Raw genomic sequence first — 24,737 nt, forward strand, 5'->3', positions numbered from 1 at the left:
GTGACTTCATACCTGTTGATCTTAAATCTTAATCTTTTAATCTTGAAGATGGCATGAAGTTGTTATGGTAATGTTACCAGCTGAGAAGTGAATCGCCTTCATAACACTGAAAACCCAGGGTTAAATATGACGATACCTGGATAAGTCCAAGTCCTCTTTTTGTGCTGAAGTTTTCTCTTTAAAAGTTACGGAAAATTCCTGTAAGGCAACAAAATTACTGCATTTTAATGCAAGGTCTGAAATGTCCTTTATACCTTATGACAGCTGGAGATTTGCTGAGCTCCTTCTCCTTCACTGTTTATTTCATTCCCCGAGAGAAAAAAAAAATGTCTGGATTACTCTTTTTTCTTTAAAAAAAAATCTTGATGATATTTTGGCGCAGGAGTGCTGGGCTCTTGTGTTTGTTTTGATGACTTGATGGCAGTAATTACAGCTATGTTCCTCTGTTGTTTTTCACTGCTTTACTTTCTTTTTTCATTTCTAATACCAACCTCTTTTCATTTGCAGTTCACGGTCACCGATTCTGTACTTTAAGATTCATTCTCCTTGAATTTCTTTTTAATTTCATTTCAGTGCTTCGCTAGTTGGATTCAGCTGCTTTCATATGATAGTAGACCAGTCTCTTGCGTCATTTTTTTCCTATTTTCCATTGAGTTTTGACCTTATGCTTAACGTGTTTAAGCGTTTAAATACCAGTTGATGACACAAATTTGTGGTTTTGAGGCTGACTGGTTGTGCTGGTTTAACTGACAGTTCTTCCAGTGGAAAAACTGGCAGCCACCCTCTACAACTATCTGACAAAATGTTCTGCCTGACTTTCCAGGACTGGGGCAGACCAGGAGATGTGGCAGCGTTGGGTGTGTGTTGGCACGTGCCTGGACCGGAGGAGGAAAGCTTTGTTTTCCATCTTTTGTCCCACCTCCTGCACCCTGAGCTGCAACGAATCAAGGGCCACGTCTCTGGAGAGCAGCCAATGAGCAGGTGTACTGTCATTTCTCTCAGTTTTAAGTATTCAGACGCAATTAGGCAAACTCACAAATATAACAAATAAAGGTGTAGCCTGTCATTAGTGATAAATGAGCTTTGCTTGCTTCCATAAATTACATGACTTCAGTCTTAAATATCTGTATTTTTTAAGCCTAATTAGGGGTAAAGAAGGGGAATGTTAAATTCAGCTGCCAAGAAATTCAGAAATTCCTTGAACATATAAACACACGCGCTCAGTGAGCTCATGTGTTGCCTGATTCCCAGAGAGGAGTTGTTGCAGAGTCTCGCTATTGTGCAGCACTGCCTTCTTGGAGCTGGAAATCTGCTTCCCCCACTGGATGGACCACACGCATCCGACCTGTGAGCCCTATACCTGCATACACACATGGACACACACCCCCTACACACGCACACACACACACACACACACACACACATATATGTATATATGAAACAAAAACATCATGCAGTCTTGTCACGTTTTGCTCCTTACACTTTGCTTCTTGTCAGAGTTTCCTCCATGGTGAATCTTGGGGAGGTCAAGCTGTATATAGGTGTTGACTACGGTATGAAAACAGCCACATAACACATATTTACAAACACTCAATCTCCCATTAGTTTCTGTTGGCAATGCGGCCACTCATCCTGTATTCTGTGCCCATACGGGGCTTCTGTATTTCTTCTATCCCTCCCCCTCCAGATGCTTCACGGGAGAACTACCGAGAGTCCATCTGCCAAACCATGAGACTGCTGCTACGTGAGTGAAGATTTTAACTTCACCACAATCCAGTTGAAATGTCTTTGCATAATTTACCTGTATCCACTTCTCTTAATCCAGATCACATCTTAGAGCACTCAGAGGATGATACAAAGTCACTGTTTGTCATTATTAAGGTATCCTTCTCTTTTTATTCTTTATATGAAATGTTGTTAGTTTATCCTGCAGCAGGCCTGCAAAGGTCTCACAGCACCCTTTGTCTGTCTGCCTGACTGCAGATCATCAGTGACCTCATGTTTTTCCGAGGCACTCAGAAGAAGGAGTTTGACTCACGCTGGAAAAGCTTCACTCTCGTCAAGAAGTCCATGGAAAACAGGGTAAGTTGGAAAAGTACACAAACTTACTGGTTGTTTGTTTCAATGAGTCATTTACAAGGTGATTTCAATACTTTGCTTTTTTACTTTTGCAGCTTCTCGGGAAGAAGCAGCACATTAGAGCTCTACTCATTGACCGGATTTTGCTCCAGCATGAGGTTTGTTTAATAAAAACACTGCCTGGTCATGAAAAAAATATTGGTGGGTTTTTGAAAGGGTACACATTACCGGTGTAAACATAACTTTCCACTCATGATTCACCAAAACAACACAGTAATAATTTGACTGAGAACACTATTTTCTTCACATTTTTAATAGATATTTCAGTATATTATCATATTTTTTTACTTAACCACTGAAAGTCTGATGTCAAAAAAAGTCATAATTGACATGCAATCTAGAATTTAAATGAAGATTGTATTTTTGTGTGAATAGATGAGAAAGATGGTTGTGGAGGGGAGTGAATATAAAGTGGTTCATCAGGATCTGCTCTGTGATCTGCTGCTGCTTTCTACCAGCACGTATAGCCAGGTAAAAAAATAATAAAATAAAACACACATTAAAAAAATCATGTAACAATAACATCATACGTCCTTCCTTATACACCATGCAAGAACTGAGTCTCTGGATCTGGACTAGTGTGTGATTTTTTTTATATTATATTTTAATATTTGTTAATATTAAAATGTCCCATCTAACAATGATGACAAAATCTTCCAAATCGTCCCAATTCAGTTTTGGATCACCTCCAAAATGTGTCTGTCTGTAACTGCTTGTGCAGGCCTGCTAACCACAAAAAAACAAAACAAATCACGTAACTTGACAGAGTTAATTAAATAGTTAATGAAGAACTGATCTGCTGACTTCTATATTCATGATGGCACTTTTGATATAAGCGAAAAAGTGTGAGAATGCATGCATGTGCATCTGTAAAACTATGTGTGCGTGTTCGTCCTTGCAGGTACGCAGCAGGGCACAGAATGTGCTTATGGCTGCCTTGGGAACCTATAGTTTCTCTTACAGAGACCTCATTCCCCGAATCCTACAACTGTTGTCGCCACAACACACTGGTGTCACGCAGCAGCAGTTTAAGGTACTGTGCATGCAAACACATAGGAATGCATCACTTGTTTGTCATACTGGTCACTCTCCGTGGTGCTGAAACGTCATCTGTAGTGCTAAATTTTGTCCTCAGTAGGTGGCCTCATTGTCCTGCACTGGTCACTGCTTTGGAAGCTTTACTGCTTCCTTTTTGGCAAGTAGGCCTTGACCCATCCTACACCGTTGCCTCTTTCTTTCTGATATCTTCTTATATCTCAAAAAGAAAATGTTTGAGTATAGGAGTCATTATTAACCTTATACAGCCATTTTTTTAATGAAACAGTGGGTCCTCTGTGCAATGTACTTAGAAAATAGCAATGGCAATGCGAACAACTCCTAGACAAAAAGTCACTATTATCACCAGCTGTGGTTTGTATACACGGGAGAAGCTTTGCAGTTTCTGTATTACAGCACTGGCCTGTGTAAGCCTGGTATTCTAAGCAAAAAAATGTGATTTAAACCATTTTCACACTTTCACTGCAGCCCTGAACTTTTCTTGAACTTACCCAACAGGGGTGCGTATGAAGATAAAAATTTGACACTGTCAGATCACAGATTAGCCGGTCTTTATCCTGCAAGCTCCCTCATACAAAACCTGTGACAGATTTCACTGTTGTACAATACGCTGGATGATTCACAGCTACCATATGTCATCCTGCGCACTTTTTCCACACTTTCACCACATGTATGAGTAATTCTAGTAATGTGACAAAGGACAAATGCAGCCTTATCCTGATATATTCATGTGTGAAAATGGTTTACGTTGCTGTTTCATTGTATTGTTTCCCATTCATTTGTGTAATTGGGCAAAAATAACTGTACTAGCAACATAATCATATTGTTTATAGTATTTGACAGAATGTGTGGTTTTAAGCAAGATGCTTGACCTGAAATTCTGTCAAAATTGCATATATAAGGAAAAAAAACAATTTATAGACACTGTTCAAGGATTGAACAGTGTCCCTGGTTGCTCTGCTTCCACGTCTGCAATGTTGTTGTTTTGAATTGCTGTTTTTGTGGCTGTGATCAGATCCATCAGTGGAATTTGTCACAGTGCCACAGCAAAGTTCAACCGTTTTGCAAGGATGTTTTTCTCTGCTTGGGTGAGTTGTCTGTCAGACAAATTTTTCACCCACTTGTCCACATCAATTTTCATTGATCAATGGTCATTAATCAGTGGTTGTTGATCAATGGTCATGACAATTTGCATATTAATGATCAAGAAACGGACCTCACGGCCCATTATTTGTCAGTGGTGCTAGTTTCAGTCATTGTGGAGATGCACTCTTTATATTACTGGGGAAACCTGCAGTCAGCAGTCTCAGATGTTTCTCCCACTACATCCAGATGATAAGAATGAACTTTTTGTCAATTATCTAACAGATTAACGAATTTAATTTAGTTTCAATAAATATGGTGTAACTATGTTACATGAAGCAGGTGACACACAGCAGTATTTTTAGGCTGAGGTAGTTTGTGATGCTGGTTTCTAGTGCCTTTAAAACACAATAAAATTAATAGTAATAATTCCACATGTTAATAACCCATACAGAGAATAACTGTTTAACCAAATAAAGATTTACATAGAGACGCCTTGAAATGTCCAATCAATGCTCCAAATGTTACTGAACCCAGAAGTGTGAAGAACCACAAAATCACTGAGCACTTGCGGAGCCCAATGTAAACATGTAAATATTAGATTTAACATGTTTAGCTTCTTAAGCATATTGCAAAAGTGCACACTTACAGTTATCATCATCATAACTTATAGTATTATTACATAATATCACAAGAATGTTCTAAATATTTAAAAAACATGACCATCATTTGCAAATTTTTGAAGTTGCGAAGATACACCTAGTATCTCTTTTAATGTTTGTACACATGTGCATTTTTTCTCAGGGTGCTCTGTACTGCCTTCTGGGTATGTACAGTGGTATTCCTATGGCCAGTGCAAGGGACTGGGAATGGGTTGGGCAGGTGTGGCCCGCTCTGGTCCGCTGCGGCTTATCACCCACAATGAGCCTGGAAAAACCCTCAATCGGTCGTCTGCTTGATGACATCACTGACAGGATCCTTCGCCAGCATGACACTATCGGAATCAACTTCACTGTGAGCAAAGTGATCATTAACCATCAAAATGCTACCATCACCTGATACTTTTTGTAACTGTGTGCTGCTCCCCTTTGCCCACTTCTACCTCTAGGTGTCTGAGGGATGTGTAGAAGTAGCCATTGAGATTGCACAATCGAAAAATCCCACACCTTGTTTAGAAGCACCATCCAAAGAGGAGATAAAAGAAGGGCTTCAGCGTCAGCGAATTAGAAATGTGGTTGCTGCACGGTAGGGATAACAAGTAGATTTCTCTTGTTCATTGAAAGTCTTTTTGAAGTTTTTCACATGATATCCCATGAAGATTCTATATTTTTGTCATATTGAACATGACACAGCCACCAGCTTTTACTTTGAAGGTGAATTTTCTCCTTTTCTGGTTTGAGCTATACTTTTCACAGTTTCAATACAGCTTGGAGAGTACCACGACAGTGTTTGTAGATAACTGCCACTGTCACTTCTATTCAAACAGTAGCAATATCCTCATGACGAAAGGAGTCACAAGTAGGTTTTCCCACTTGTTAGGTAAAAAAGGCAACACACTTTTTATCTAACAATCGATGGTTGTGGAGTTCTGATCAACTAGTCTGTGTGATTGGACTTTTTTCCCAGTGACTGGCATCAACCTCCAGCAACCACTTGCAGCCAGTCTGTGAATACTTTCCCCCTCTACACCAGTGGTTCCAGGCTCTAAGTCTGTGTGACTGGGCCCTAATGCAGTTGATCACTTGATTGATGTTGGCACCATGATTGTCACATTTTCAAAATGGCAGACAAGTTAACAATACGTGATTAGTGATCATGTGTCTGCAAAACCGAATATTCCTATAATATATTATTAGGTTTCTATATAAAATTTTGGTAGTTTAGTAGCCGGGGGTGGTACTACTAACCAACACCTGTTTTTATTTTGTACAGGAAATATGAAAAGTTAGTCAATGACCTCTTGGACTGCCTTGAAGACAGAGACTTGTAGGTTTTCTCTCCAACTGTTTATGTGTTTTGAGATGTTAGAATACACTAAAGCTGTTTTCACACATAAACTTCCATTTCTGTTTACGCTACAGAGGTGCACAAAGAGCCAAATATCCAATAGAGTCGGATTTGACATTGATCCGTCTTTGACCTGCCAACTCCCTAGTACAAAGTCTAAGTGATGTTGAATTCCGCCATAAAAAATACATTGAATGTCATGTGTGCTACCTCCTACAAGCTTTATCGAGCCATCTCTCTTGCCTAAACCAAGGAAGTATTTCCAGTAGTGCAAACATGTTTGAAACCGACTATTTCCTTCTGTGTGCTACATGTGAAACCTGGAAAATATCTAAACCAAGTCTCCAGAAAACTGTCCAAAGATTCTGTGTGAAAACAGCATGAGTAAGCTATATAGTACTGTAGGTCATCCAGAGTTGAGGGGACCAGAGTTGAGGGGACCTGCTGGTAAAAGCATGAGCACCTTTAGATTTAAGCTTTGAGTTTGGAGTAGCCCTAAGGGAACCACCTGAGGATCTAAAGCTGCAAACTGGCTTATACGGAGTCAACATTTCTGCTAGGTAGCTTGGGGCCAGGCCCAGACAAGCTTTAAAAGTGATTAGTAGAATCTTAAAATCAATTTGAAAATGTAGAGCCAATGGAAAGAAGCCAGGATGTGACGCTGTCTGCTTGTGCTGCTTGTAATGCTTGGCAGTAGAAAATAGAGCTGAGACATAGAACTGCATTTCTATTATTACCAACTCTTTATTTTTTTATATATGTCTGTGATTCAGACCCTGGAAGTTTGAGCACATGGCCACAGACTGGCTATCTCTCTTGTTGAGGGAAGATCACCCACTTCCCCCTGACGCTGTCCTCTACTTCACACAGAGCCTCGTGCATGATTCCATCAGCATACGCAAGGTCTGTGTGTATGTGTATATCTGTATGAGCTTTGGTTCATGTGAAGTTTCCAGTACACTGTATGTTCCAGACAAGCCAGGGTCAGACAGCAGGGAATCCGAGCATTTTATAGTAAAGCTGAACTATAATGAAAACCCAGATCATTATCAGAGTCATTATGGTTGAATTAATAGTAATTTTTAGCTCATATGACTGAAGAACCAGTGAGCTCCTACCATTGCGAGGCAGATTAGGCAGATTTTAGTAAGCTTGGAAGTAAATTTATTTATATAGTGCCTTTCACAAATCACATAAAAACAAATATAAAATGAAATGAAATGAAATGCCACCTGATTGCTACTTTTAAAAAATTAACCTTAAGGTGTTTTTTGACATCTGCTCAGTTTATAGATGATAGAAAGGAAGTCAGTGTTCCAAAGAAGGGGGCTACAATTGCAAAGGCTCTGTCTCCTTTAGGTTTTAGTCTAGATTTGAGGATGACAGGGATAACAAGGCCTGATCATAAGACCTGAGAGTCCTGCTGGTGACATATGGCTACAAAAGTTCAGTTATGTTGGAGGGCACTTCACCATGCAAGGTCCTAAAGGTGGAAAACTGAATTTTGAATTGAATTCTGAATCTAATGGGGAGCCGTGGGGTCAGCAGAGGTGTGTTGTGAGAGCACTTGAAGGATCTGTTGCAGCATCGTTTTTGTGCAAGCTGTAGACCCAAGGAGGTTTTACTGAGGGAGACGAAGACTGAGTCGCAGTGGTTCAAACGAGATAAAACAAAAGTATCAGTTAGATATACATTTAGATATAATACGGGGAGGTTTACTAATATTTCTTAATTGATGAAAACAAAAACGAACCAGACCCTTAACCATTTCTTTATCAGAACTCGCCCCTGGGTTGTGTATGTGTACTTTAACGTAGCTAGAGAGCAATCCTGGATTTCCAATAACCCGGGCAATCAGGCTGTCTCGGGCATAAATAATGATCTCTATATTTTTATTTTCATTCAGATGGAGTAAATAATCTAACATTCATGATTTTTTTAACAGTTCAAAGATTTTTTAAGATAAATAATAATAAAAAAAAAAACAGGTTTAAAAGTGATGTAAAGCTGAACATTACTGGCATAACATTGATAACTGATGTGAGTAAATGATCACAAAAGCTGACATAAAGAGAGAAAATGGAATACAAGTGAAACAGGATCCAGAACAGAACCCTGTGGAACACCGTGTGTGATGATTTGGAAATAGATGTGGCTGTTCACCCAAACTCACGGTCAAGGTTTTCCATTTCCATTTTCACAGCTTAAACTGCACAATACTTAAAATTGAATTGTTTTTTTTATTATTTTATCACTGAAATAAGTGAAAAATATCTCTTGTTCTTTGTTCCTCTCTTAGCAGCTTGCAAATTAGTTCCACAAAGACTAAAAGCAACTACACAAAAACAAGAGGAATCAGATTTAATCCTAGACCAGACACTGTGTTTTTGGGCATGAGTCAAGAATCAATTTGCTCATCAATACTGACAAATACACATATAATGGGATAAAACCCTAGATCTTTATAAGGCTGTGAGATCAGCAGAGGATCACGAGCACAGAAGGTGGTCACACTGAGCCAGACAGCAGTTGCTACACAACGTGAGAGCTGCAGGTTTTGAAAAACGCACATTAGCGCTCTGGCTAAAATCCCCTTTTTTATTTAACTTCTCTTGTCCTGCTCATTAGCTTGTTGGATAACCGAACACTTGCTGTGTAAAAGCGCTGTGCTCACATCAATTTGCAGGATACATAATTAATTGCTCAGCTGCAGACCATTAAACAGCATGTAAACATACCTGCAAGTGTCACTGAAATCCAGTTAGAATCTGTTGTGCTTTCAAATCACAACTTGCAACACAGTTTGCAGTTACTGCTACTTACCCAAAATATAGACAAAATACTTCTTCCTTTTTAATAATGAAAAAAGAGAAAATTTAAAAATGTTACAATGACTGCAAAAAGAGGTAATGAATGATTTTATGATTATATATATTTTTGCACTGCAGTCTAGTCATCTGCACATTCAACAACCATTTCTTTTTATTTATTTATTTTTTTCTCGGTAAAAGCGGCTCATGCAAAGTGTAGAATTTATTGAAAACACAGCTAGAGTTTCACTTTTACAGTTATTTGTTTGTATTCAGGTGTGTAATTGAGCAAAATGTCATACCTCTCCAAAGCATAACTGAACAGCGCAGACAAAAGAAAAGAGTGTGAGCTAAGCAAAAAGAGACTTTTGCAAAAAGTGCAATTTAATGGAGCTAAGACACAAAAACTATCATAAAAAGCAGAAGCAATTCAAAGATTAGCTACAACACTGAGACCAGGCTGTTCTCCAGTTCGCTATCAAACGACTGCCGGTAGTGTCAGCATTTTTTAATACCCACAGCACTTTTACTGGCCATAAAGGATCCCCTGTGACTGTGGCTAAAACTGTCTCCCTGTAGAGGTCAAATAGGGTCACTACAGTTTGTGGCAACACTTACGATGATAAACTTGTTTTACTCTTGTTTTGGGTAATATTTCCCACCTGTTAGGTTGCAATCTCGGCAATGGCTGGTATCCTGAAGCAGCTGAAACGACTGAGTAAGAAAGTGGCCGTAAAGCCATCAGATATCAGTGAGTTTACGTCCAAATGCACACAATCAACCACCAACTACATTATTCAGCTTTCATGTTTATTTCTAAAGCAGGATTTTTAGTTTCGAACTTTAATAAGATAATAGTTATAATCAGTTGAAATCAACCACTTTGAAACAATAACATCTAAATTTGCTTTAAAATTTGCTATAAACCACAAGAGCTTTCCACCGCAAACACACATTCCCCCACAAATAAGACTAATAGCACTCTTGTGTATGAGTGTAAAGGGTGCTTTCTGTTATTGCTTTGTATTTGTAGGTGGGATCGAGGAAACTGATGGGCTGTGCGTGGGGGATCGGGAGGGAAATCGCTGGCTGCAATACGACAGCAACAACCTACCTCTGACTCAGGAAAAGTGGGACTCTCAGTGTTTTGTGGAGAAGACACACTGGGGATACTACTCGTGGCCGAGGTGAAGACTGTGACTGAGAAATGAGGCGTTGGATATAGAAACTGAAAGGCTGATTAACTGCGTGCTTGCAAGGAGCTAAGTAGCTGATTGACTTAACTGCGTGGTTGATTTGATGCTTGGCTTTGTGGCGTTGTGACCACGTTTATGCGTGTGTGGCTAAGTGCTGGATGACGCGGCTCTGAGTGGATGGATAACTAGCAGGGTGTTGAACTTGCCTTCTGTCACGGCCTGTCCCAGATAAGGCTGACGGAACGACTTACTGTCTGGCCTAGATAGAAGAATTGATGTATAAGTATAGCGCTGGGTGCCTGTCTTCTGTCTTGGTATTCAGACGCCTTGCTGACTACTGACTTTATAATCATTCATTTATCCTTGCTGCTTGTTTGAAGACAGTATGTGTCTATCCAGATTTTTCCTTTGTGTTGTTATCTATAAATCATCGCAGCCTCTTCTTTGTCTCCTGCTCCTTTCAGAGAAATGATGATCTATGCATCTTCGGAAAAGCCAAAAGATGACCTGCCATACGAGGAGATGAGTGAGGTGCGTGCTCATACAGGGCCACACACAGAATCATTCAGCGAAGCCTCTCTATACCTATTATTACATTTTGGCTGTGTTTGTGTGTCACACAGGGTGAAAAGATCATCTTTGAATACTTCTCAGACCCAGAATTTATTGATCAGCTGATCGATTTTCTCTCACTGGAGGATCGGAAAGGAAAGGACAGCTTCAACCCTCGACGTTTTCTCCTCTTCAAGGTGCAGTTGTCATCCTCAATCGATCTGACAGACCTTATACAAAGTAGTGACGCAGCATAATGACACTAGCCAAGGCTGAATCGAACTCCACAGTGCTGCATTTTCTATCATCAACTTTTGTGATTCATTTTTCTCCATCATGCAGCGGTTTACTTGCGTCAAACAAAACCCTGCTTTCCTTTTTTCTCCCTTTTTTCCTGGTAAAAATACACACACACAAACTCACATGTTCATGCTTGATTGGCAGGGGCTCTTTCGTAACTATGGTGACGCATTCCTGCCATTACTACGGCCTCACCTGGAGCAGCTTGCCAGTGACCCCCATGAGAGCTCCCAGCGCTGTGTGTGTGAGATTACTGCAGGGTTAATCAGAGGCAGTAAACACTGGAGCTTCGGCAAGGTACTGGACACACACACACACACACAGTGAGAAACGTACACACTGCACCACTTTTTGATAAGAAGAGTCAATATTAATAAAAACTTCCATTATTGTGTATGTGTGTGCGTGTGCCTCAGGTGGAAAAGTTATGGCAGCTTTTGTGCCCTTTGATCAAGACGGCATTAACCAACATCACAGTGGAAACCTACACAGACTGGGGAACCTGCATCGCTACTGCTTGTGTGAGTTGCTCACATGCATACAAATCCACTATAGTGAAGATAACTCAGGGCTTGTTATAAAAAGTAGGACATTTTTTTTGTTTAATTGCTAAATAAGATGTTCAGAAGCTGATATTTTAAAAATCTACAGAGCATGTGAAAATTGTCAGATTTGCCTTGACGACACCTTTTAAAGCACAAACTCTTCCTTGCTATTCTATTATTGTTCCTTTATGGTAGTGCAGTGCTGGCTGACATTTGTACTATTGTATGCATTGTATGTGAAAACAACTGATTGACTATGTTTAGTGTTAATGCGAGTATGCTACCCTAACAAGTAAAACCAAGTTGAGATATTAGATATTAGGTCTGCTAAATCTATGTTTATTAAGCATTTATACTCACCAGGCAGAGGACTGTACTCAAATAGGCTGCGGTATTTAAGCGATGCTTAGCTGGTACTAAGGGGCCCAGAGTGTAGAAAGAAATGCAGTCTGCCCGTTCTCCTGTGACATCAACAAAGCATTTTTTCCCAGAAGCTGCTGCTCACTGGATATTTTCTCTTTTTCAGACCATTCTCTGTAAACCCTAGAGATGGTTGAATCAGCTTTCTCCCCCATTCTGATTAAATTGATCTCTAGGTCACCTTGATCATGTCTACATGCCTAAATGCACTGGATTGGCTGATTAGGTATTTGTATAAATGACAGTCCATTTAGCTGCATTATTGACTGTGTTATTCATTACACATTCCTTTGAATTAAACAGAACGGCTTTGCTTACCATAACCTGTTCTTGCCTTTTCTTATTGGAGCATAAAACGTGCTGTTTGGAACAATGAGGGCATAAGGCTATACTTGAGCTATCCAGTTTTTTTATTATGATTATGCAAAAACAAAACAATAAAAAGCCAATGAAAATTATTTTTGTTCGTATTGAATGCTGTCCAACAGGAGGGAAGAGAACCCAGGAAACTCCACTGGCTGTTTGAGTTGCTGATGGAGAGCCCCCTCAGCGGAGAGGGAAGCTCATTCAGAGATGCCAGGTAATGTATGTGTGTGCATGATAACTGCATACAAAGTATTTGCAGTATTTAAGAGGTTTCTGATTTCAGGCTGCAGTAGTAACCTGAGCTGACGTATGCTGAGCAGACATGCCCGCAATAACACAACGACCCCCCATTCTTCCATCTGCCCCCTCTCTTTGTCTCTGTCAGTTTGCTGTATGTGCTTCAGGGAGGTCTGGCTCAGCAGCAGTGGAGAGTTTCTGAACTGCTGCACAGGCTGCTAGCCTACCTGGAGCCCAAACTCACCCAGGTGTATAAAAATGTCAGGGAGCGCATTGGCAGGTGAAGAACTTATTCTGCATTACATAATTGTGTCTAAATGAGTTAATCTCATTAGCTTGTGTGTACTGTTTGGGTTGTTCAAATTAGAGGCTTGTTATTTATCTCTAACTCTGTCTCATCTGCTCCCGTACTGTATTTCCCTCTCATCTCTACCCTTTCTGCTCCCTTACCCTTTTTCTGCTCTTTTCTCTCCAGTGTCCTGACCTATATCTTCATGATAGACGTGGCTCTGCCCCACACCCGGCCCACTACCTCCCCCCATGTGGCAGAATTCATCACACGGGTCCTAGAGCGACTCAAGCCCCTCACAGCGGAGCCGGAGATCCACAACCACGTACACGAGGAGAACACCCAGGAGACAGATGAGCGCACCCAGGCTGTCAAACTACTCAAGACGGGTCAGAATGTGGATGAAAAGAAGTAAACTGTGTGTCTTTTAGGCAGGAAGGCCAGGGACAGACAGTGGCTACATGTCTCTCTCTCTCTCTCTCTCTCTCTCTCTTGCTATATAAGCTTGTTCTCTTGGTGAAATAGACAGTCATACTAAAACTAGATGGACCAAATTAAAAGCTGTGATTCTTCATTGATTTCACCTTTCAAATTTATTTTAAACGGTAGTGAGGTGTAGATCGATAGGAAATTTCGCCCGTGTGTGTTCAAGCATGTCAAAAAGGAATTATGGAAAGGAGTCCAACTCAATATTTGGATAGGTCTCTTTAGTATAATATGTAATTTGTCCAGGTCACATAAGGAAGTCATTTAAACTACATTTCATATTGATTTTGCTTTCGTCATAGAGGCTAGTCTAATTTAACCAATTGTATTCAGGCAAAATGAAATTTCAAGCATTCAGAAGCAAATTGTCTTTTCGATGAAGGAGTGTTCCTGCATAACATTTATAGTGGAAAGACAATGCAGCAAAGAGTCAGAAGTATGAATTTGCCATTTTTGAGTCTAGCTGTGTTGTGTTGGCACAACCTACATAAATATGAACTACAATTTGATTACAAAGATAGTAGCTTGCTGAAATGAAAAGAATAAAAATTCAAAATTTGAAGTGATGTAGGTGAGCAATTGAATTTATTAGTTAATTGTATGGCTGAGTAATGTATTATCCAGACAAAACAGATAAAGAGTTGCAATTGTTACCAGCATTGATTAAAAACATATATAAGGTGTTACTAATAAAAATGTAAATAGCTAGCTGAAATAGAAATACGTGAAATGATCTAAGGAAAGTATGAAAACCTTAAAAGTAGCAGTTTAATTGTTGTGAATTAATAATCAAAATAGTTAAAACCGCTAATAGAATTACTGATTAAAAAATGAAAGTGGTATTTCAACATAAAGATAAAAATGAGCAGGCAGGTGGGCAGACGACATGAACACAGAGGTCAGAGGTCAATTATTTATATTATTGTGTATGAATTTTCTAATTTACTGAAAATCACATGTTAAGGGAGTAATACCTTCAAGTCGCAGATTAATCATTTAAATAGAAAAAAAGTTAACAGTCATAGTCAGCTCAACTGTCTAACCCTAAATAGTAATTCACATTCAGTTATAATGAGGTAAAATACATGCTTTTGAACATGAGAGGTTTTTGTGATTAAATGATTCTTGAGACCATTATATAGATTACATTAGATGAAAGAGGATAGGCACCACTGGCAAAGTTTTATAATGTTAAATACTTTAAACTAATACCTATGCAGAATGTTTTTCCAGTGAAAGATAGAGAGACACATATGCAAACCTCTACATATAAAAATTACCTAGCAATTGAGGATAGAATGTTATTTGAACTTAAAGATTTTGTAACTATTTTTGCAGATTTTATTGTATTACAGTAGTCACGCCTGCTTCTTTCTTTTTTTTGTAGCTTGCCACAGACTGAATTTAGATCTCATTTTTTTGCCTCAGTATTTGTGCATTGCTGCTCTTTCGGTTTCTGTTATTACTGTAATCTCCATTATACAGACAAATATCTGGCTGTGGAATTATACAAGTCATTAGATACTAAATAATGATAGATTGTGTTTTATTACCAGAGCCACGCAGCTCCAGTTCTGTGGGGGTTTTTTATCATTTGCCAGCAATTCAAACTCTCCTTGTGTGTTTATGTGTGTATATATGTGCTATTTGCAGTCTTAAAATGGCTGATGACGAGTGCAGGGCGAACCTTTACCACTCCTGTTCAACAGCAGCTACAGCTCCTGCCTCTACTCTTCAAGGTAAGAACAAACACGCACACACACACAGGTTCTAGCACAGCATTATTACCCACTCAATCTTACTTGCCCATTAAACTCAATTTCTCTCTTCATTTACTCAAAATGGTGCGTTGCTCCTTGTCTTTCTACCTCTCTCCCTCTCTCTCTCTCTGTTTTCTCTCTCCCCCTGCAGATTGCCCCGGTGGAGATTGATGAGAGCTATGATGAGATGAAGCAGGATGCACGCACGTGTCTCTCTCTCATGTCCCAGGGCCTGCTGTATCCTGAGCACATCCCTCTGGTTTTGGCTGCACTGGAAGAGGTAATATGTACACACAAATCCAGAAATACTCACAAAAGCACACACTCACAACTGCCTCACCTGCCTGCTGTCAATGTTCCAAGCCTAATCTCCCAAGGTATTGTGTTAGACTAAAAACAACCTATGCTATTTTAATTAGCTCGCAGAATTTCTGCGGTGAGTTTTTATGTGAGTGGTACCCCTGTTGTGAAATAGCGGTTCTAAAACTACCTTCATATCAAAGGGATGAGGAAGCATTGCAACATTTTTTTAGTTTCACCTTCACCTAAACATAAATCTTTTATGTTCTGGGAAGTCCTGGGTGTACACAGTTTTTTAAAGGAATAGTTTCATTTGGTGGGAAATCCTTACTTTATTGCTTTGTTTTATTTTTGATCGAACACCAAAAGGTTTTCATGTGGATCTGGTGCTGTGCACAATTTTATTTATTTATTAACCTTCATTTAACCAGGAAGATCCCATTGAGATTAAAAACCTCTTTTTCAAGGGAGACCTGGCCAAGATAGGCAGCAGCAGATGTCTCACAGTTACAGAAATTACTCAAACACAGGCAGCAACAACACACATGCAACAATAAGTGAAAGAATACAAATAAAATAAAATAAAATTCAATAAAATTCAAATAAAAATAAAAAAGTCAGTTAAAATGACAATCAATCTAATTGAAACAGTTCATGTTATGGACTTGGCCTCAAGGATTCGTAGTTTAGATTTAAAAGCACTTAATGAAATGAATTCAGTCATTTTCCATTCCTTCTGCAGTTTGTTCCAGGCCAAGGGTGCTAAATGGACAAAAGCTCTTTTACCAAGTTCAGTTCGGGCAAATGGAACAGAAAGCAACAAGTAACCATGCGGACGAAGAGAATACCGACCAGCATGTTTCATTACAAGCAGGGAACATATATAAGAAGGCAGCAACCCAAGTATCGCCTTATATATAAAACTGTATAAATGAGAGTTCCTCCGACTTACCAAAGCAGGCCATCCTACCTGAGAGTATAACTCACAGTGGTGAGTCTGAAATTTACAGTTAGTGATGAACCTCAGAGAAGCATGATACACAGAATCAACCATTCGAAGACATTGAGCAGAAGCATTCATATATAGAATATTACCATAATCCAGCACAGGCAAGAATGTTGCAGCAACAAGCCGCTTCTTTGTATTAAAAGAGAAACACAACTTATTCTGAAAATAAAATCTCAGTTTTAACTTCAGGTTTTTCACAAGATTCTCTACATGTGGTTTGAAGGTAAGCGAGTCATCAATTAAGATTCCCAGATATTTATAGGTGTGAACCAACTCTATTTTATTACCTTCAAGAGTGGTTACTGATGGGATTGTTTGGGCTCGTCTCCTTGATTTAGAAAACAACATGAGCTTTGTTTTGTCTGCGTTGAGAAAAAGTTTAAGCTGAAGTAATGAGTGCTGGACAGCAGAAAAGGCTTTCTGCAAGGAGTCAATGGCTTGGACAAGAGTTGAACCACAGCTGTAAATAACAGCATAGAAGTGCAAGTTTGCATCTGGCACATGTAGACTAAGATTGTTTACGTAAATGATAAATAGAAGGGGACCTAATACAGAACCCTGTGGCACTCCGTTGTGCACTGTAACAAAGTCAGAACATAGACCGTCAGATTTAATGCCTGTTACTGAGGTAGTTTGAGAACCATGCCACTGCTCTCCCAGAGAGTCCTGACTGGAAGAGTCTAAGTTTTAAAATACAGTAATCAACAGTGTCAAACAATGAAAAGTTGCAGATCAACAACTGTTTATGGTAATTTGTAGGCAGCAGAAATTTGATACAGACGTTCAGAATCGATTGTAACAGGTTTTGTAACCTAACCCTAATACTGACTTTTCATGCAGAGTCATCATCAGGTCTGAGCTTTAATTTATTAAGGTTTATAAGCACATACACTACACTGAGAAAAGTACTGTTCTGCCTACAGTGCCATGAAAAAGGTTTATTTACCTTTAATAAATGAAATAATTTATTCGATATTAATGCCATTCACTCCTACATAGTTTACTGAAGCATGTCTTACCATCTTGGCTACCCCTCTGGAGTATTTATTTGTACATGCTGACAACTCTCAAATCTGATTTGTAAAACAAAAAGCTAAACTAGCCCTGAGATGAGGCTTTAAACCTTTTTTCTTAGCTGCTTCATGTTTGGCTGCACATTCATCACTGATAAAAGCAGCTGAAATGAGCTTCCTTAAAGGGGAGGCTAGCCTTAGCCTTAGTGATAGGATGATGGCCTTGGTCATTTAGAAGGTACTTGGAGTAGAGCCACAACTCCTCCACATCGAAAGGAGTCAGTGTTCTGGATATGCCTCACCGACAGGAGGCAGAACCAGGATGCCTTGAGGACATTATGTCACTTTACTGGTTACTAGGAATTAATTGGTATCCCCCAGAAGAGCTGGATCAGGTGGCTACGGGGAGGGAGATGTGGCTGTCTCAGGTAACCTGAACCCAGATGGATGGACAGATGGATGAAAAATTTTCCTCATTAAGTTATATTTTAGTTTATGGATACAGATGGTCAAGAGTCATGATAAGAATGCCTGTTTACATATTTATTATGATAACCATTGATTTGGATGATAACGAGTAGATATTTGTGAAATCTTGTAAACCCCAGCTGAGAAGCATCAGGAAACAACATAAATATGATATATATTAGCCCGTTTGTTTGTTTATTAGGTCTTTGCTGGTATGGCCAGCACCAGATTCCAAAATGTCTTTCTTCTGTTGCAATCTGTGTTTTTATTTTGCATTAAAATGTGGACAGTGTAACCAAATGCACCAAAGTGGTGTAGAATGTGGTATAGAATATGGTAGGTGTATACGGTATACCCTTATTTATACACATTCTGTGTATATTTATACTTAGTGAAATAGATGTGCGATTATGAATATGTTGGCATACTTATATTGCGCAGGCACAGCCTCACAGAGTCATCCACATGCTTCTTGAAAGATTTTAATTGCATGAAAAGAGAAAGTATTACATATAGATGTTGTGTACTCGAGTTTATATATCTTTTATGAGCAATATATCACTTTCAGGGCCTTTCGGGCATCAGTACAAACTCCAACTTGTCTCTCATTATCTCATCCCTTTTTTCTCTCCTCTCTCCTTAGATGGCAGGCAGCAGGTCATGGCATGCACGCTTCTCAGTGCTGACCTACCTCCAGATCATGGTTTTCTACAATTTGTTTACTCTGCTCAGTGTGCCCGCTGAGGTTCTCCGCATTCGAAAACTGGTGATGCAGCTGCTGCTAGATGAGCAGCTTGAGGTAACGTATTCACAAGCGCTGGTTTAACACAGCCCCTGGGATCTCTGTCAGGAGATAATAAAGGGCTGCTTTTCTAACCTAAACCTTAATCCATCTTTTCCATTCACAGTTATTGCTTAAAAATAACAGTCTGTCTCAGTGCTCACTGTAGTTACAGGGATGTTGATTGAGTACTGTGGCTGCCTGAAATCTCTTTGTCTGTGGCAGCTTGGACGATCTAAAAATAACATTCAAGCTAAACCCAAAATAATTGTTTATTTGTCTTGACTTTAAATCCTCTAAATTACTTACTAATGTTTATTTATTGAATCGAATAAAAAAAAGCTTTACAACTGGTGCTCGGAGAACAGAAGTCTCTTGAAATATTGAGTAATGTCAGCTTTTGAGCAATCAATGTCCCACTTGTCTTGCTTTTAAACCCTTTAAACTGTCTACGTTTATTGATCTGGATGTACAGCACAGGTGAAAATCAATAACCCCTGCACTCCAATTGAATTGTCTAAATTACCAACACAGGTCCTTCTCTTAATATTTTGTTAACTGTGTGAGTGTAGAGTTGATTAATGCTTTGTCCTCGTATCACTGTCTGTTACAGTGCCTCAACCATCACTCAGAGCTTATTCATAATTTATGCAAAGTGATGCAGGAAGGCAGTGATGTTCTGCAACTGAATTTTACATCAGCTCAGCTCAGCATCTATCCCTCCTCCTCCTCCTCCCCTTCCTTTGCTTATATCTGTCCCGTGTACCTTGCTGTTCACCGATCTCCTTTGGCTCGCCTCCCTTAATAAATTGCACATGCATTCCTTGCCTCTAAAAATGCCTCGTGTTCTCCACAGCACTCTTTATTTGTCAGTTCTGATCTTCAAGGACCTGTTTTTTCCTCCCTCTTTCTCTCCTTCCTGTCCCGCCTTTCTCCTTCTCATTGTAGGTGAGGGACATGGCATGCACCACCCTCAGTGGTTTACTGCAGTGCCAGTTCTTCCCTCTGGACTCCAGTCTGCAGACACAGCTCCAGACGCTGAGTCAGACTTCCCTCCCCAAGGCCCGAGGGGAGCTGGCCTCTACAGGTACACACACACACATTTCCGTGCACGTCACAATTGCACAGTGAGGCAATCACAATAATACTTGCCCTATTACCCTTTCTTATCCCAGGGGAAATGTGAACCTTGAGATTCGAAGAGCTATTTCAACTCTCCCTTTGTGTGTGTGTGTGTGTGTGTGTGTGTGTAGATTTAGTGCGGCGCCATGCTGGAGTGCTCGGCCTCAGTGCGTGCATCCTGTCGAGCCCCTATGATGTCCCAGACTGGATGCCTCAGATATTGATGGACCTGAGCAGCCATCTCAATGACCCACAGCCTATAGAGGTGCGCGCACGCATTAGCCCCACCACACACACTCATATATAAACATCTAGCTCAAAACAGTGTGAGCTGAAAGAATACAATTTCATTGTCCAATTGAGGAGAAAATTGTGTCTTTGGTCTTACTTCAGGCATGAAGAATACATACAATGTAATCCGTAGAGCAGAGTTTGAATAATACATTATAGTGGTGTGGAGCCAATGATGACGATGGTTTAGTGCCTCTCCCATAGGAAAGTGAAAAAGATGAGAAAGAAAATCCAATAAAATACAGTTAAAATATTGTATTTGTAAAAATATTGATTAACATGTCTGTTACCGGAAAGATTAGTCGTAAAAAAATAGAATCTGGTAGAAATATTATATTTTGCCCATTATAGTAAAGGACACATATGTTGGTTACTGTAAATCATAGGCTGTATTTAAAAGGTGGAGATATCCATAATGATGATATCCGTATCCACGAGCTCCTGGTGTTCATATTTTCACGTGTCAAAGTAGGATCGTGGCCCCACATTTGGGGTTATTTGGAGTCAGAGATGTCAGTGTTTGGCAAGTCAACGGAGTGCTAACTTATCAGTCTATACTAGCAAACTTGGCTACCAACTTTCCGCACAGTGTCATCCTCACAGTCATGCTGCCGATTAGCACGATTGCTGCAGAATCACTAAACTACTGTGAACCACATCCATATACATAGGTAATCACAGATACAAGTAAAATACACGTAAAAAAAAAAAGTCAGGAAGGTGTTCTTATCATCTCATCATCATCAGATTAATTACCGACTTTCCTTCTTTGGCCAAATAACTTTATACTTCATTCTTAGCTAACTAGAAACAACAGTTTCTAACAGTGTGCAATGAATAAATTATTTTTCCAAATTAGTTTTTAATTATTGTAAACAGTTTAGATCGTTGCTGCAAATATTTTCAGCTGCTAATCTGCATTTTACATTATGTGTCTCTAGATAGAGGATTTACCAGCCAAAACAGAAACTTTTGAATTTGCAGTTCATGTACTTAAACTTAAGTGTAGGCTTCATTGTAATAGATAGTGGCTGTAATCAAGGGTGGGTATGAGCGTTCACTGTTCAAAACAAATGAAGCAAGAAAAACAGTTGCTATCAACATTCGTTTTATTGCAGGACTTTACTACAGACTATAATGGAATTGTTCCACTACCGAGAAACAGCACATCACTTTGGGCTCATGTATATTAGTTTACATAAAAGTTTGGCCTTGAATCATGCATTACATCTTGTTTATCTAGAAGCCAAATATCTTTACATTCACACTTGAGAAATAACAATCCTATTTTCCCTGCTGTGGTTGCCAGATTAAAAATTATTCTGTTACCTTTTTATTATACATACCAGTGTATGGAAAAAGACAAACGCGGACAAACTCTCAGGCCTCTGGTACAGAGCAGTTAACAGTTATATAGACTGCATATACCACATAGAGCTATATACTGCATATTTTTTAATAAAAAATACTTGTTTGCATTGAAAAGGGGAAGATTATTAACTACTCATAAAGTAACTGTTTGTTAATACACTTGGATGTATGCTCTGTTGCATGTGTTGTGTGAAGGCACCATTTCTATATGATCCCAGGCATGTTTTTCTGCATTGTGTTCTATAAAAATCTAGGATGCTTTCACACTTGGTCCCTTTCAGCCCTCTTAACAAATCAGAGCTATTAGTCAGCATTTTTTGCGCGTATGTAAACACTTCAACTGAACTCAGATGAAGGCATGAGAACATCAGGTATTTCTCTTTCTCCCACATGGACACAGCAGTGGAGGAAACATTGGCTCCCTTTAAGTCATTTTAGTCATACCAAACCTGTAAAAGCACTCTGCTGAAAATGCTGTTAAATTAAATATGATACAAACGCCTAACTAGTGGACTGCAGCTAATGATTATTATTCATGATGGATTGATCTGCGTCGTTTTTCTACTTTAGTCAATTTTTTTGTTTTATAGAAATTCTGAAAATAATAAGTACCATCAGACTGCCCTCATTGGTCTTTTTTTAATTATGAAGACTGAGCTGTGTCCTTTTAAAAAGACTAATAAGTGATCGTGTCCCTAATTTCATGATACCTTCATTGGTCAACAAAAAGCAGATACCAGTTTATCTGTGATTGGTCGATATCAGCCAGCTGATGTATCACCAGGGCTTTAGCAATGAGGCAGATAATTGTATTTTTTCATGAATGGGATGTTGAGCTTTGTCAGCGTGTAGAGGACCAAATGTGCAGTGATGAATCATGCTCTAAAAATGATACTTAAGATGTATGTTTATTTTTATTCTTGGATGCTAAAAAAGTAGCTTTGCATGATTCATAGTTCAGATCATTACTTATTTACCAAATATTTACCATATATGTGGCCTTGTTGCCGCATCTCAGTTCATATTCTGTGTAAAACAAACTCTTTTAGGTCCCTTCCTCCCTCCTTTAAGCCATTTTTGTTCTGATTGGCTGCCCTTCACATGAAAACAGCAGTTTGAACAGGTCTCATGTGTTCACAGCCAAAGCGCCAGCCACTAGAGCTCTGTAGGATATCATACAGAGCTAAGATTGGAAAAAAATATTGCATCATAGAGATTTCAGTCTTCATACAGGTTTAATATGAGCATCCACAATGTTTTCGATGAAAGACAGCAGGAAAAAACCCAATAAAGTCCAGTAAAGCTGATAAACTCACTTGTGTTTTGTGGTGTTGTTTCTAAATGTGCACACTGCATTCACCTAGATTATGTTTATGTATGATGATTTTGATTTTCTTACCCAAAGATGACGGTGAAGAAGACCTTGTCAGAATTTCGGCGTACTCACCACGATAACTGGCAGGAGCATCGACAGTGCTTCACTGACGATCAGCTGCTCGTGCTCACAGACCTGCTGGTGTCACCCTGTTATTACGCCTAGACAGAAATTTCCTGCCTTCCCAGGTCTTCGTAAGCCATGTAGGACCACTACCAGAGAAATTAATTACATAACGGCTGGGAACTCCAGTCTTGTGCAGCCTGTAAAATAATATCTGATAATGCTAGCAGGGCGCTCTCCCTCTGGAACCTCACTTGCCACCGTTGGCCTTCACTAAACCCAGCAAGTAAGCAATCCTGGGCAAAATGGTTTCAAATTTTTAACTAGCATGGTATTTTTAGTCAAAGGTGGCCACTTTAGAGGGAAAGGTTTGGTTTATATTGAGAAAGTCTTTTTATTGCTAATCATCATTGTTCCGGTATGTACTTTTAAAAGAGTTCTAACTTGTGCACGTTATTAAATACAAGGAAGACATTCCTTCATGATAATGTTCATGTGTGAAATTATAAATATATATAAATGTATGCAATATATTCTGAAATATATGTGAAATTGTAATCTAAAAATTATCGTTGTTGTATTTCTACAGCTATATTGTATCCAACACTTATAAAGCTATTTTAAAGCACTCATGATATATAATACCTCATATTGACATTAATTATATCATTTATATAAATAAAAAGAAGAAATAAAAATTGTATATATCATATTAGATCATAAAAATCTGTGACCTGCAGTAACAATGGTGTCATATTTCTATAGGCCACATTTTGTCATGTTCTGCATTAGTTCTGCACTGAGAATTTACCGTGTCCTGTGAAATAAATGCATTATTTGTAAAGTGTGGTGCTTCTTTTTGAGTGTTGCATGTTTGCAGGGTTGGCTGACTGTATAAAGCACCAGCTGTTTATCTCTGTACAGCCATGTCACATAGCAGTACGCTTCATTCTGTGCAGAGCTCAAACATAAAAGCTTCTTCTTGCGAGGATAGTTTTGTGCCACTGCACCCTGTTACTAGAGCCTGTGCACATTAGCACCAGCGTAGCTAGACCCCTTTTACTGCTGCAGCCTAGTAAAATCTCAGGTCTGAGTTTTAACAAGTTCCTGTATGTCGCACAGGAGTCATTTAGATTTAGATTAAGACATGAAAAGAGCAGGGTTTTTGTTTTTTTGTTTTTTTGAATGCACAATGTCAAAAAGCTTTTAGTGCTAAAACTTGAAATATATTCTACAGTTGAATGCTCGAAAAACTTAAGTGTCTAAACTTTGTGTTTTGACTTATTTTCATAGATTATATATTAATAATTATCCATCTGTTTTCTTAACCCCTCATCTATGTCAGGGTTGTGAGGGACTAGAGCCTATTCTAGCTTTAAATTGGGTGAGAAGGAGGGTAAACAGTGGACAGATCACCAGTCCATCAGGATATATTTACTCACTGGCTACTTCATTAGGTCCGCTTGTTCAATAGCTTATTAACATAAATATCTAATCAGCCAGTCACATGGCAGCAACTGAGTTTAGCATGCAGACATGGTCAAGAAGGACTGCTGAATCTCAAACTGAGAACCAGCATGGGGGGGAAATGGTTATTTTAGTGACTCTGAACATAGTTGTATGTCTTAGTATTTCAGAAACTGCTGATCTACTGGGAATCCCTACACAGCCATCTGTAGGGTTTACAGAGACAGGTAC

General features: G+C 39.2%; 1 protein-coding gene across 2 annotated transcripts in view; it reads left to right on the plus strand.

Moving 5' to 3' along the window:
- The window catches only part of psme4b (proteasome activator subunit 4b), a 46,761-nt gene extending 22,878 nt beyond the window's left edge, over nt 1–23,883 (plus strand). The window contains exons 20-47 of one of the 2 annotated variants that reach the window (XM_005919481.3): nt 824–981; nt 1,252–1,347; nt 1,498–1,553; nt 1,688–1,744; nt 1,826–1,881; nt 1,984–2,082; nt 2,175–2,237; nt 2,515–2,610; nt 3,041–3,172; nt 5,083–5,292; nt 5,387–5,523; nt 6,211–6,264; nt 7,059–7,188; nt 9,765–9,846; nt 10,129–10,282; nt 10,756–10,822; nt 10,915–11,040; nt 11,288–11,440; nt 11,560–11,664; nt 12,597–12,688; nt 12,860–12,991; nt 13,187–13,389; nt 15,140–15,225; nt 15,398–15,526; nt 18,680–18,835; nt 19,766–19,904; nt 20,071–20,204; nt 23,007–23,883. In XM_005919481.3, the coding sequence (XP_005919543.1) occupies nt 824–981; nt 1,252–1,347; nt 1,498–1,553; nt 1,688–1,744; nt 1,826–1,881; nt 1,984–2,082; nt 2,175–2,237; nt 2,515–2,610; nt 3,041–3,172; nt 5,083–5,292; nt 5,387–5,523; nt 6,211–6,264; nt 7,059–7,188; nt 9,765–9,846; nt 10,129–10,282; nt 10,756–10,822; nt 10,915–11,040; nt 11,288–11,440; nt 11,560–11,664; nt 12,597–12,688; nt 12,860–12,991; nt 13,187–13,389; nt 15,140–15,225; nt 15,398–15,526; nt 18,680–18,835; nt 19,766–19,904; nt 20,071–20,204; nt 23,007–23,141 (3,237 nt within the window). In that variant the 3' untranslated portion in view covers nt 23,142–23,883. The remainder of the gene's footprint in view (nt 1–823; nt 982–1,251; nt 1,348–1,497; nt 1,554–1,687; nt 1,745–1,825; nt 1,882–1,983; nt 2,083–2,174; nt 2,238–2,514; nt 2,611–3,040; nt 3,173–5,082; nt 5,293–5,386; nt 5,524–6,210; nt 6,265–7,058; nt 7,189–9,764; nt 9,847–10,128; nt 10,283–10,755; nt 10,823–10,914; nt 11,041–11,287; nt 11,441–11,559; nt 11,665–12,596; nt 12,689–12,859; nt 12,992–13,186; nt 13,390–15,139; nt 15,226–15,397; nt 15,527–18,679; nt 18,836–19,765; nt 19,905–20,070; nt 20,205–23,006) is intronic. The other variant, XM_042219752.1, reaches the window with a different exon arrangement.
- The last annotated feature ends 854 nt before the right edge of the window (nt 23,884–24,737 follow it).

The sequence above is a fragment of the Haplochromis burtoni genome, unplaced genomic scaffold (genome assembly GCF_018398535.1).
Source record: "Haplochromis burtoni strain Fernald_Lab_line unplaced genomic scaffold, NCSU_Asbu1 Contig_37, whole genome shotgun sequence".
Classification (NCBI taxonomy): domain Eukaryota; kingdom Metazoa; phylum Chordata; class Actinopteri; order Cichliformes; family Cichlidae; genus Haplochromis; species Haplochromis burtoni.